Source organism: Mixophyes fleayi, chromosome 12, assembly GCF_038048845.1.
Source record: "Mixophyes fleayi isolate aMixFle1 chromosome 12, aMixFle1.hap1, whole genome shotgun sequence".
NCBI lineage: Eukaryota > Metazoa > Chordata > Amphibia > Anura > Limnodynastidae > Mixophyes > Mixophyes fleayi.
The window spans coordinates 57,072,731-57,086,061 of record NC_134413.1 but is presented as its reverse complement, the minus strand read 5'-3'; the positions used below and the strand labels follow the sequence as shown (position 1 = coordinate 57,086,061).

The 13,331-nt window shown below is 41.2% G+C and overlaps 1 protein-coding gene across 5 annotated transcripts in view; it reads right to left on the bottom strand.

The window, feature by feature from the left end:
* The window catches only part of PACS2 (phosphofurin acidic cluster sorting protein 2), a 410,192-nt gene that overhangs the window by 256,475 nt on the left and 140,386 nt on the right, over positions 1 to 13,331 (bottom strand). For 4 of the 5 annotated variants that reach the window (XM_075192154.1, XM_075192150.1, XM_075192151.1 and 1 more), the window contains exons 6-7: positions 6,353 to 6,426; positions 4,669 to 4,749 (exon numbers count right to left, since the gene is read on the bottom strand). In XM_075192154.1, the coding sequence (XP_075048255.1) occupies positions 4,669 to 4,749; positions 6,353 to 6,426 (155 nt within the window). The remainder of the gene's footprint in view (positions 1 to 4,668; positions 4,750 to 6,352; positions 6,427 to 13,331) is intronic. The other variant, XM_075192152.1, reaches the window with a different exon arrangement.

Here is a 13,331-nt window from a genome sequence, read left to right as displayed (position 1 = left end):
AAATTAAAAGCAAAATTTCTAAACTGGCATCAAGTGGCTCCCTAATCAATTTTTAAATTTTAAAACTTCACTGGCAACATGTACAGTCGTGGCCAATATATTGGTATCCTTGCACTTTTCAAGTAACTCACAATTTACTCTATACATAAGGTGAAATTAACAGTATTTGATCTTCACAACTCTCTCCCTATTAATATACAGAGCCTTTTGTTCTCTACTGGAAGACCCATGGCCTTCAATGGAGACCAAGCTTTCTGACACTGGGTTCAACATTGCGCTCTAAAATGGCATGGTCATCTCTAGATTTCATAATGCAGGCAAGTTGAAGGCACTCTATGCCAGATGAGACAACAACCCCAAAATATCATTGAAACTACTCCATTAATATAGGGAAGGTGTTTTTTATATGTGAAAATGTAATTTTGCATTCTGTAAATATAGGAATGATGTGCTTTACAAAAAAAGGTCTAATTTGATCTCTTACGTACACAGGACATTCTCCCAGAAGGAATTTGGCTTGTTCAGATTTGTTTTGGAAAACTTTAGTCAAACTTCTGTCTCTCAGCAGTGGGGCTCTCATGGGCCTCATACTAGATAACCCCATTTCATTGATTTGTCAATGGCTTGTGAGAGTTGACACGGTCATACCTTTTGCCTGAAAGTCAGCGTTAATCTGTTTGGCAGTTGATTAAGGTGCTTTCAACACCATTACAGCAATCCTGCTCTGCAATTGTCTATCAAGTTTTCTCTTTTGGTTACTTCCATGGAGGGTGGCTACAGTGCCAGGGGTCTTAAACTTCTCAACATTACATATGATGGAAACCAGAACATCAGTCTCTAGGAATGTATTTATAGCATTGCAATTGTCAATAATTGGCTACAAGCTTCTGTCTGACCTCCATAGACAATTTTCTGGCTTTCTTTCATTCCTAAATGCTCATTGCAGTACACACAGTGACAAATCAGAAAAGGAAAAAAAACTGACTTCTCGATTCAAGCTTTTTTAATGAGTAATTTTTATATTGTAGGCACCTGTTAGAAATAATTAAATTTCAAGCAAGTGATTCTTCTCTAACTACTTCTAAAATGGCGCCAATATTTTAGGCCATAACTAACACTGAAGCATGTTTTCATACCCTTGCTCTTACAAGGAGTACAATTCACAACTACACTATGCACAAAAGTATTTGGCCACACCTGTTAATTATTGAATTAAGGCGTTTCAATCAAGCACCTAGCAATGCAGTCACCATTGCAAACACTTGTGATACAAAATGGGTCATACTGAAGAGCTTAGTGACTTCAAGTGTGGTACTGTGATAAGATGCCACCTTTGCAATAATACAATTCCTGAAATTTAATCGCTGCTGATTCCATAGCTGAAGAGTTCAGAACTTCCACTGGCTTTAATTTAAGCACAAAACCTGTGCTGCGGGAGCTTAATGGAATGGGTTTCCATGGCCGAGCAGCTACATGCAAACCTCACATCACCAAGACCAATGTCAAGCATCAGATGGCGTGATGAAAAGCACAGACACTGGACTGTGGAGCGACGAATCACACTATTCTGTTTGGCAGTCAGATGGGCGAGTCTGGGTTTTGCATATGCCAGGAGAACGTTACCTGCCTGACTGCATTATGCCAACTGTGAAGTTTGGAGGAGGAGGGATAATGGTATGGGGCTGTTTTTAAGGGTTTGGGCTAGGCCTCTTATCTCATATGGAGGTATGAAAGGGATGGGAAACATGTCTTTTAGGGGCACTCATGATTGTTTATTGATATAAAACATACATTTTATTAGTTCATTTAAAACTGTGTTAGGGTCCCAAATTAGTACCTTGGTACCACTAGTAGCGAAATAAAACAAAAAAATAACAAAATTAATAACTCGAGATTAACAAACTCAAAACAAATAAAATTAAAAATTGGCAGAACCAACTGCCAAACCTCGCTGTGTTGATGGTTTTTAAGATTCCCTAATTGTACTGTATATGGGTGATTGCGATCCTCATGCTGCCCTGTTATCTGGCATTATAAACAGATTATCCAGGTAAATTACAAGGAATACGATTGTTTGGTGCAAGGGGAATGTATGTTAATATTCCAAGGGATTCCTGCCTATATACACAGGTTATCATAGATGTAGTACAATTAGATATTATGTCCTCAAAATTGTATCTATTCACAATAAGATTAATTGCTCAGTATACTGGAGTATATAACCAATTGTGCATTGATCTTGACCATATAGAGTTGTAACAAGACAATAGTTAGGCTATCTAGATGCTTTCTCCATCTTTTGTAAGATGTTCTACATACTCGGTTATATTTAACTGGCACAGAAGGTGTTAATTACAGCATGTCCTATTATATGGTGTTTTTAATTTCACAGGACACCTAAAAGACATGTTTCCCATCCCTTTCATACCTCCATATGCGATACTAGTTTCACATATGTAGGGTGCACCAACCCAGTCAATTGATAACATATATAAGTAGTAATAGACTGGGCATATGATTACCTGGTGCGTCGGTATATTTTTCTTTTGAGTAGGCCTCTTATCTCCAGTGAAGGGCAATCCTAATGCTTCAGCATATCAAGTCATTTTGGACAATGCTATGTTTCCAACTTTGTGACAACAGTTTGTGGAAGGCCCTTTTCTATTACAACAGGACTGTGTCCCAGTGCACAAAGCAAGAACTACAAAGACATGGTGTGAGGCATTCGGTGTGGAAGAATTTGACTAGCCCACAAAGAGCCCTGACCTCAACCCCTTTGAACACCTTTTCGATGAACTGGAACGGAGATTGTAAGCCAGGCCTTCTTGTCCAACATCTGTGCCTGACCTTACAAAAGTTCTACTGAATTAATGAGCACAAATTCCCACAGAAACACTCAAACATCTTATGGAAAGCCTTCCAAGAGGAGTGGAAGCTGTTATCAGTGCAAAAAGGGGACCAGCTCTATATTAAGGTTTGACAGGATGGACCGCCTATACCACCCTGTCTGTTGTTGCTGGGAACCGGCTGGGCTTACTTTGCCACCGTTCTCTTACGTTATCCCAAATGCGCCCTCTTGCCGCAGTAGGAGGGTTTACACGTGCTGCCACCACTGGACTCCTTACCGGCAACCAGTAGCGGGTTTCTTCTGGGTAACTGAAGCTGCGAGTGTACCCAGTTACTGGTATACCTGGGATGGCACTCCTGACCTCTTACTATGGATCAGGGAAGCTGTGGATAGATCCCCCCTGGCCTATCACACTGACCAGGGCTGCATGGGTAGCAGGAAGCGCGGTGGTACTGAAAAAACTTGGGTCCAAACCTCAGAGACAGCCGGAGAACTGATTAGATTTAGGGTCTAATCTGCAGGTCACAGGAATACAGCAATATTGAAGATGTTTTCAAGCAGGTCTTTGAAGCAAGATGTTTATTTGCTCTCACTGGTTAAAAAGGTACCAGTGAGCAGGTCAGTTGAAATCAGAAGAACACGTTTCCAATACAAGCTAGTGCCTTTTATACAGTTTAGACACAAGCTATTTTTAGCATTAGGATATAACCTGTTTCCACAAACATGGATTTAAATGCATTGCAAAACCAATAATATTTACACTTCGCTATGAAATTCTTAAAAACCTTGCTGTGATATCTTACAAATTCAGTGATGTCCTGCATCTTGCTTTTAGACACAGGAAATCTAGTAGCAAGGTCTTAATTAACCCTTCCTGTCTTCAAAAGGCCTCACAAATCCTGATTAGCAGGAGACATTTTGTTCCAACAGTTGCAGAATACATATTCCCAAAGAAAGGTATAAACCTCTCACAAGTCACTTCCCCACATCACAATACACAGCAGACTTTCTAAACAATGGCTCATTGTATCAGATATATACATCAGACATAATGCATTTCCTCTAGAGAGGCTAAACAGAAAAAACACATTTTCTACCCTGGTCTCAGAAATAACGATATCCTATCTCAAAATATACACAATATCAAAAATAAGTGCATTGGCAATTATATAAATAAGCACACTGCTCTATTGCCTTTAAATAAATTTATATCATAAGTTATTTATATGTGATCCAGTCACAAAGTATATGCATTTGAAAAACAAATGTCATTACTGTCCCTGATGGTGTAATGGGTCAAACGTCCGAATACTTTTGTCTATATAGTGTATATGGGCATATAGTCAGCATGTACACCCCGAATGTAGAATATGCATAAGAGCTAAATTCAGGTATTAAAAAGGAGGTAGGATTGATTTAGATGAGTGTTTTCTAAAGAAAACAGTTTTCTAAAGAAAACAGTTTTCTAGTTTTCTTATTTGTCTGAAATGGATGTGTGTGATTAAGGGAGGGTGGAAACTGTATTAACAAAGTTGTACGCTGGAGTTTTTTGTTTTTTTTTCTCAAAAAACTAGACTGAATGAAGGCAAGGATATGTATACTAATTATGAAAGAAATGTAACTGGACCAAAAACAAAAAACTGTGGCTACTTCACATGGCACAAAGAAGGGCACTGTACTATAAAATGAAAGTTATGACAGGTCCACTTTAAGGGAGATTAATCATGTAATAAAAGAGATACATAGTTGAGAGGAGCATAGCTTTTCCCTGATATTTAGCCCACAACCCTTCCAAGTTAGTATGAGTAAATTACACCGACCCGGGTTATAGACGTTGTTCTTACTATCGTTCTTTGCTGCTTCTCTGGTTTTCCAACATCAGATTCATAATCATCCAGGTCCTGCAGTAAATGACCAGGAGCAAACAGAACATAAGATGAGTAAATAAACCGTAAGAGCCCTAAAACAATTCTATGAATTCAAAATGCTACAGTAAAAAATATGACAATATAAAACAATTAAATCTTTCTTTCCGACCAACTGTGTCCTAAACGTGGCACTGTTGTTATAGTCACTCAATGCATCAAATTTACCGTTTAGTTTCTAGGACATATCTCCCAATCCATAAGTTTATCCACACACAACAGAGGTCAAACTGTGAAAACCAGCAGCTCAATAGCGCAAATTAATATCTGAACTGTAGCACACCAAAATTTGTGCAAGATTCCCCACCAAGGCATCTAGGTTGCCATATTTTCAGAGAAGCGAGGGGAAAGCTCTGTGTTTTTTCCTAGCGAAGTACAGAGTAGCAACAGTGAGCCTTGTTTTGATGAGCAGTGCCTGAAGAAGATTTCATTTAGAGATGAAATGTTATTGTAAAATAATAGAGGGCTAGAGAGGGCACATTTTAAGGAGTGCTAAGCACCACCCACTGTCATTTACACGACACAAAAGGCTTGAATTACACGCAAGCAAGGTCTCTGAGCTGGCAGAGATTTGTCTGTTCTCATGCACAGAACATTGTGCAAAATAACCATAACAGATAATAAAATATGCAGAGTGCCCATCTTCTAAATCCTCAGACATAGTTGAAACTAGCCCAGGCTGTCTAGCACTAAAACAGGGAGACCATGAGCACGAAATACCCCTGCTGTAGTGACCCCAGCCCCAGTTTGCAGAGAATAAAAGTAAAAGAAAATGTTTAGGTACTGGCATTGGATCACTCGACATGGAATGACCTGGAAATGTGCATTCCTAAGAGCACTCTGAGCATTGCAATAAAAACTGCTACACATCAAGAGAAATGGATAAAAAAAAACAACAGTCCTGATGTTTCACCACTCGACAGGGCAGTACTAAAGAAATAGAAAGTTGAATTTTGCATAGAGTGTCTTGTAGCCTCTCCTCTGAACATCAGGATGCATTTTTATTTTTCATGAGGTTGATCCAGGAAGGAAGCATACAACTTGATGTGAGCTGGGCAGGCCATCAAGGTACAGTAGTGCAAAACAAAGGTAGATTACAAAATAACTATGCTGCACTTCCAAAGGACCTTCAGTGCTATTCTTTATTGCTGCCATCTAATGTTTGAAAAACAATTCAAGAGGACCTACCTGTCACAAGACCGCTATGTATGGTTTAGTTTTCAAAACAGGGACACTATTATGTTAGCAAAAAGAAGCCCAGCACCAAGTTAATCCAACCCTCTAACTGCAAAACAAGATTGCTCTATCTACTCAGCACAGACTCCTGACCATCACTGCTCCCAGGGAGTTACACATGTAAAGATTGCAGAGAGTGACAACACAGTGGAGGGAGGCAGCTCTGCCCAGCAGTGATTCTTGACATACTAATCACTTTTCAGCTGTTGCTGGATAGCACCTCTTCTCTCTGGCATAACACACCCTCAGTTGACATGAAGGAGTGGAGGAAGTGATGAAGACAAATTTTGTTTTTAAAATAAATTTGTTCTTTCTTTCATAGGTTTATCAAATATCTCTTCACCTGGCCTTGCACAGCATCATCACTGGCTTCTTGTTCTGAAGAAAAACTTTCATATTCTTCCTCAGAATAATTATCTGGGGGGGGAAAAAAAAATAAAATAGATTTTCCTTTTAAAAAAGTTACTTTTACTACAGACAATGATTTTCTATAAGAAACAAAATAACGTTTTGTTTTTTTAATATAAAATTTGCCAAACTATCCCTGGACAATGTATTACATATGAACTTGGACACCTATGATAAACCTTCTAGAAGTAATCCTAAAAATTGTAAGAATTTCCTGCAATTTATTTTGTATTTTATTAAAACAGACATACTAACAATATACAGTCCCCCATTTAAGTGGTATAATCATTTGATCTAGTATAAAACAATATAGCTCAGACTAATTTTCACATTAAATATATGTTATTGTATTAACCAATACTTTTCACAAAACAATAAATTGATCTAGTCTAAGGACCAGATTCAACAGTAGTAACGGTAACAGTGCACAAGCCACGTTACTCTCGAGTGTAACGTGGTCAATTGAATCTGCCCCTAAATATCAGTTACAAATGTAATAGCCCTTATAGAAGATTTATACTAATCAAACACATTTCAAATTCTTGAAGTTAGTATACAATATCATACTTTTACTATATTAAATCAATATTGTATAAAAAGAATAAAGAGAATACAGTTCTAAAAATGAAAATATATCCATCCACATGGATACAGACATTAGACTTCTTATAGCTGCTATAATAAGAGATGGATGTCAGTCAGTGTCTGAACCGCATTATGCAATAAATGTTCCGCTTAAATCCTGGGCTTAGAAGACACAAGGGCAGGGATTGGGAAGTACTTCAATGGTTTATTTGTCCCCCATTAAACCATTGGGCGACAACACAAGATGTGTGCAGGGGGTATCAACCTATATATTTTGTTCCCTTGCACTCATCACTTTGATGTGGTGGTAATCATTAAACCGATGATCGGATCACCGAAACCAGATACCTCGACAAGAATCCACGCTGCATTGATCGAAAATTACATTCCTTCCAGCTCATTCCCATCTGCAATAAAAAAATGAATGTGTGTGTATGCACGCATATGTATGTACACGTTTATACTAATTTAAGGAGGCGCCAGCTGTACAATGTACTAGATTTTGTAAAGAACATTGTTTAACCGGCACCTCCTTAAATTAGCAGCTTAACAGCACGAATCATAGTGTGTCCCTTCAAAGTGACGTGATTGTAGCCTGCCCGGATCTACATTCGTCGGAATTGTTTGACGTCTGTTTTTGAAGCGGTCACTATTAGCTCTCTGTCGGGAATTACACCTTCGGTCTCATGTCGGGGGATACGATGTCTGCATTTCCATTATCGGTGTAAGGACTACCACAGCTTTTAAAAGCGGTGTGCAGTTAAGCCTTTACTTTACTACCACTTGGGCTGCATTTCATTTACTACCATACGCTCAGAACAGTGCTGATCAAAGAATTTAAACTGCCCATCAGTTGAATGCAAATTTCAACTTCATGAACCTGGCTCTACATGCCATAAAAACAGTCTGAATGCTCCACAGTTAGGGTTTCAGTCTGTTTACAGTGCATAAACGTATCTGAGAATGTATTTTTGTGAATTCAGTTGTTGGAGCACAGGCAATTGAAGATGGTGACCTGGTCAGATGAATCATCCATCACCATATTCTCATCAAAGAGGGTGGGGTACCTTTTTATGATGACCGGATCGCCGATACCAGATACCCCGACAGGAATACTCCGAAGCTGTATTCCTCAGCACACTGGTAATACTAACAGCTGGAAACAGTGACCGGAAACCTTGCTGACGAATGAAGAAGCCAGCGGGTAACGAGGACATCACTTTCAAGCTGCACATTATGTTTGCCGTTTTTAACCTGATATTTTGTGTCCAACACCGTGACAGCATCAGAAGAGCCCACCACAGCACGATCATCACCACCAGCGACATTATAAAACAGGCGTTATTCCTACAAGTTGAAGGTAATTGCACAGCCACCTCCACACACACACAGAGGACATTGGAGATACCGTGCACGGTCTCCTAGCACCTACCTGCACCACCTAAATAGCGGTCAACATCGGCATCACAGCTCTCATACTTTGTGATTACCAGACCCACGAACTTGGCAGAATTCTCAATCTCCTCCATAAACCACACAGCACTCTACGCTGCATTGATCGAACGTTACATGTTTAATCACATTTTTTTTCATTATATATATATATATATATATATATATATATATATATATATATATATATATATATATATATATATATATTCTTTATGTAATGGAGCGCTTAGTGGACCATCCTTTCACATTAAAAACAGACTGCCCAGGGGCGTGGCTTGGAGGCCATACTGAATGGTCGCGTTTCTCCGGAGCTCCGTCTTCCAAACCCCTAAATTTCTGGAAAAAGATCCCCTACCATCTGTGCACTCTGATAAAAGTCACCTCATTAATTAGAGGAGAGGCTGGGGGTCCGGGAGAGTCGTCCTTGCGTACCTACACGCACGCCTACTCGTGGCTGGGGCAGCGCTGACTTATCCTGCCGCCTCCCCCCTTACCTGGCTAGCTGTCTCCTTGCAGCATACTCCCTGGGTCACCACTCCACTTCGGAGGCCTCTTCACCGGGACCCGCTCTGACCAGCGATAGCGGGGCCTACTTCCGGCGACATCCCCGGACTAAAGTGCCAGTTACCTCCTAACTTCCGGTGGTGGGTGGAGCTTAGCGGCAGCGCAATCTCGCTGCCAGGACATCTGCAGCCTAAGCCGGCGGCTTCCCGTTCCGCAGCGCAGTGAGTAGTCCCACCTACTATATCATCTCTACCCAGCTGCGTTGTGAGGTTCGGTCATAGGTGTCCACTGCCCTCTCACTACCCCTGTAGCGTCTGTGGCCACACTTACCCTCATCTGGAGTCGCCCACCAAATGACCACTGGCCTCACCTGCCTGGTCACTGGCCTCACCTGCCTGGTCATCTAATATACAGCACTACATAATCTGTTCTACTTTGTTTCTCAGTGGAGCCATATTGCCCCCTAGTGGCCACTGAAATTCATTACAACTACTATACACAGCTGTAGCAACTATTTTCACCTATTGTCTTCCTGACATATCATTGTCTCCCCAAGTATCCAGTTCTGGCACAATTGTTCTGGGTAACTTTGCTATAGCGGAGACCGGAGTTATGTCCACCTAGACCACGTGGATCTGTCCCCCACCCGTCTGCTTCATACTCAACGTCAGTGTTCAGCTCCTCAGCGAGTTTGCATCAAACATGAATAAACCCGCAGGAAGAGGGCGCAAGGGTACGACAGGAGAGATCACTCAACATTTCTCCCGCCAAGACAAAGCTCCTTCTTCATCTACTCCTCATTCACCTTCGGGGAACCCCGGTGGTCAGGACCCTCCATCCACAACCATCCCCTCAACCAAGGCAGACTTTGCTGAATTACGGAACCTAATTGTTGAGCGTACCAACGCTTTCTCCGTGGATCTTCAGAAAGCTATAGGGGATCTTAAAGCAGAAATGGTTGTAATTTCCAAGAGAACATCGGTTTTGGAAAACAAAATGGAGTCGTCACTCACCTTTCAAAATGAGGCCTCAAAGGACCTGGATTTTCTACTCAAAGAAAACGACTTCATGAGAGATAAATTGGAGAATGTTGAGAACAGGGAACGCCGCAATAACCTCAGACTTCACAATATCCCTGAATCAATCGAACCTAAAGATCTGGAGTAATACGTGATCAGATTCTTCTCCTCTCTGAACTCCACATTATCCAATCACCCGTTGGAGATCGAACGAATACACAGGGCTCTGAGACCCAGGCCGAAGGATGCTGATCCCCCTCGGGACGTAATTTTGCGTTTACTATCCTTCAAGACGAAAGAGCTCATATCTAATGCAGTCAGGAATTCCCCCTACACTCTCTTTGAAGGAACTCGTATCCAAATATTCCAAGACCTTGCTCCCTCAACGATAGCCAAGAGACGGGATCTCAGGGAGGTAACACGCATCCTCAGAGAGAATGGCTACAAATATCTCTGGGGGTTCCCTTTTCGCCTGATAATCGAAGTGGAGGGACATCCGGAATCGATTCGTACCCCTAACGAAGGAAAGGACTTACTTCACAGGCTCCATCTCTTTCGTCTAGACAGGACCGTTGGAGGAAATTCCCAGAGCTCTTCGCAACAACCTCCGTGATTAGTAAAGTTGATTCTTTGATTGTGAATACTTGAAGTAACACTGTTTTTATTTATCCTTTCTTTTCGTCCTCTCTTGACCTTCAAATGTTTATATTTTGTCTTAATTTCTCAACAAATGTTCACATATTCATGTTGGTTCTTTGGACGCTTTACATTTAGTTGTAACCGATTGCATGTTTAGCTGATGTTTCATTCTAATGTTTTATTCACAGACGGGCGGGGGACACTCTCTGTCCTCTTGGCCACGCACCCGTATATACTGGGATTTACTTAAATGTTCATTTTGTAGTTTAAATACTTTACGCATTCCCAAACCCTGTGCCTTAGTTTAGATATTAGAATAGGCATAATCTGCCTAGTTTTTTGGCTTACATAGGTCTATTAGGCACTATCCTAGTAGGTTTCTCCTTGGCCTCTGAGGCTCGATCCTACTCCCTTACCTTTCTTCTCTATTTCCTCATACATTTTTTTCTTTCCTTTACTCTATTTTTCCCTCCCCAGTCATCCCCTCCCTCCTCCCTAACCTACTCGTATTGCAGTTTTGAAGACTATTTCTCCATTTCCTGGTATTCCCCCCCTAGAATACTGATCATGACTTTTACGTCACTTTCCCTTAATGTTAAAGGGCTCAACACACCTCAAAAGCGTTCCATGCTATTCCATACTCTACACAAACTTAATGGTGATATAATTTTTTTGCAGGAGACTCATTTCAGGGCCGGCGGCCATCCCTCCTTGACCTCAAGAAGATTCTCCAGTGCCTATTATTCCTCTCACTCTTCAAAGAAAAATGGAGTTGCCATTCTCCTTCACAATTCAGTGCCGTTTGTCATGTCAGCAGTCAAGGATGACCCCAAGGGCCGGTTCCTCTTCTTATCTGGAAAGATTGGCCATCTCGACATAACCTTTGCTAACATCTATGCTCCAAATACAGGTCAGACAACCTACTTCACACACTTTTTCTCGGAATTACATCAATTTCGTAAGGGTCTGCTTCTACTTGGAGGGGACTTTAATACGGTTATGTCCCCCCTTTTAGACAGATCTGCCCCCAGACATTCCTCCCCCCCATCTTCACATACAAAACACTTGCTAAAACAGGTTACTGAGGCTGGCCTATTTGATGTCTGGAGAGCGTTATACCCTACATCTAGGGATTATACGTTTTACTCTTTTCCCCATCAAACTTACTCACGGATTGTTCATGGGTTGTACAAATATTTTCCAAAATATAAAAAAGGCCGATATAGTTTCTAATACGTGGTCAGATCATTCTATCTTATCTTTAACGGTTGACCTGTTTCGGAGTCCTCGGGGCAGAACCTCTTGGAAATTAAACGAGATTCTTCTTAAACTCCCAGGGTTTAAAGACCTAATATCTGACTCCATCACAAAATATTTTGAAACCAACTCAAATCCAGAAGTTCAGATCCCCACTATTTGGGAAGCTCACAAAGCGGTCATACGGGGGGGATGTCATCCAGTTTGCCTCTCGCAGAAAAAAAAGAACGTAATGAGACTCTCAATAAACTTACACTCCAGCTTAAACGTCTGGAAGCATTACACAAGGAGTCTAGTACCCACTTAGTTATGCAAGAAATACAAAAAACCAGAGGTGAAATTCAGTCTATTCTCGCAGAGAGAACAGAACGCCAATTAAGATGGCTTAATCAAACTTTTTTCGAGAAAGGGAATAAGGCTGATTCGCTCCTGGCCAGGAGATTAAGAGCCAAGCGGGGCTCTCAAATGATCAACTCAATCAGAAATAAAAAGGGGGATCTATCCTACGACCCTAGGATCATAAATAAAACTTTCCATAACTACTATGAAAACCTGTACAACCTCCCCTAGAGCATCTCTTCAAACTATCAACACCTACTTGGACAAATGTTCATTACCCTCGCTAACCTCCCTTCAGGCCTCTTCCCTTAACAAAGCTATTACCAGTGAAGAAATAGTATTGGCATTAAAATCTCAAAAGAACTCTAAGGCCCCTGGTCCTGATGGCTTCATGATGTTATATTACAAAACTTTCTCCAAAGAATTGGTGCCCCACCTGACCCAGCTGTTTAACTACATTCTCACGGGGGGTAAATTTCATGCTGAATCCACTCGCTCCAATATAGTGGTGATCCCTAAGCCTAATAAAGATCCTACATGCTGCCCTAGTTACCGCCCAATATCATTAATCAACGCAGACATCAAGCTTTTTGCCAAAATACTGGCGAACCGTTTAAATGTCTATATGCCAACTTTGGTCTTCCCAGACCAAGTGGGCTTTGTTCCCACTAGGCAGGCTCTAGATAACACTAGGCGCACAATAGACATTATTGCCCATGTTAATCAGAACAAGATTCCATCCGTTGTCCTAGCATTAGATGCCGAAAAGGCTTTTGACAGACTCTCTTGGCCTTTCATGTTTAGCACGCTAAGTCACTTCGGCTTAAACGGGGCCTTCCTAATGGCCATCCAGGCACTATACCATCGCCCCTCCTCTTTGGTTTTGACTAATGGACTTCAGTCCCAGGCCTTCTCTTTAGGCAATGGTACCAGACAAGGGTGCCCCTTATCTCCCTTGCTGTACGCCCCAAGCATAGAACCTTTGGCTGCGGCTATCAGACGAAACCCAGACATTTCAGGGATACAAATTGGTCCCCATCATTTTAAAATCTCGTTATCCGCAGATGACGTCTTATTGACACTCTCAAATCCCCTTATTTCACTCCCAAATCTTCT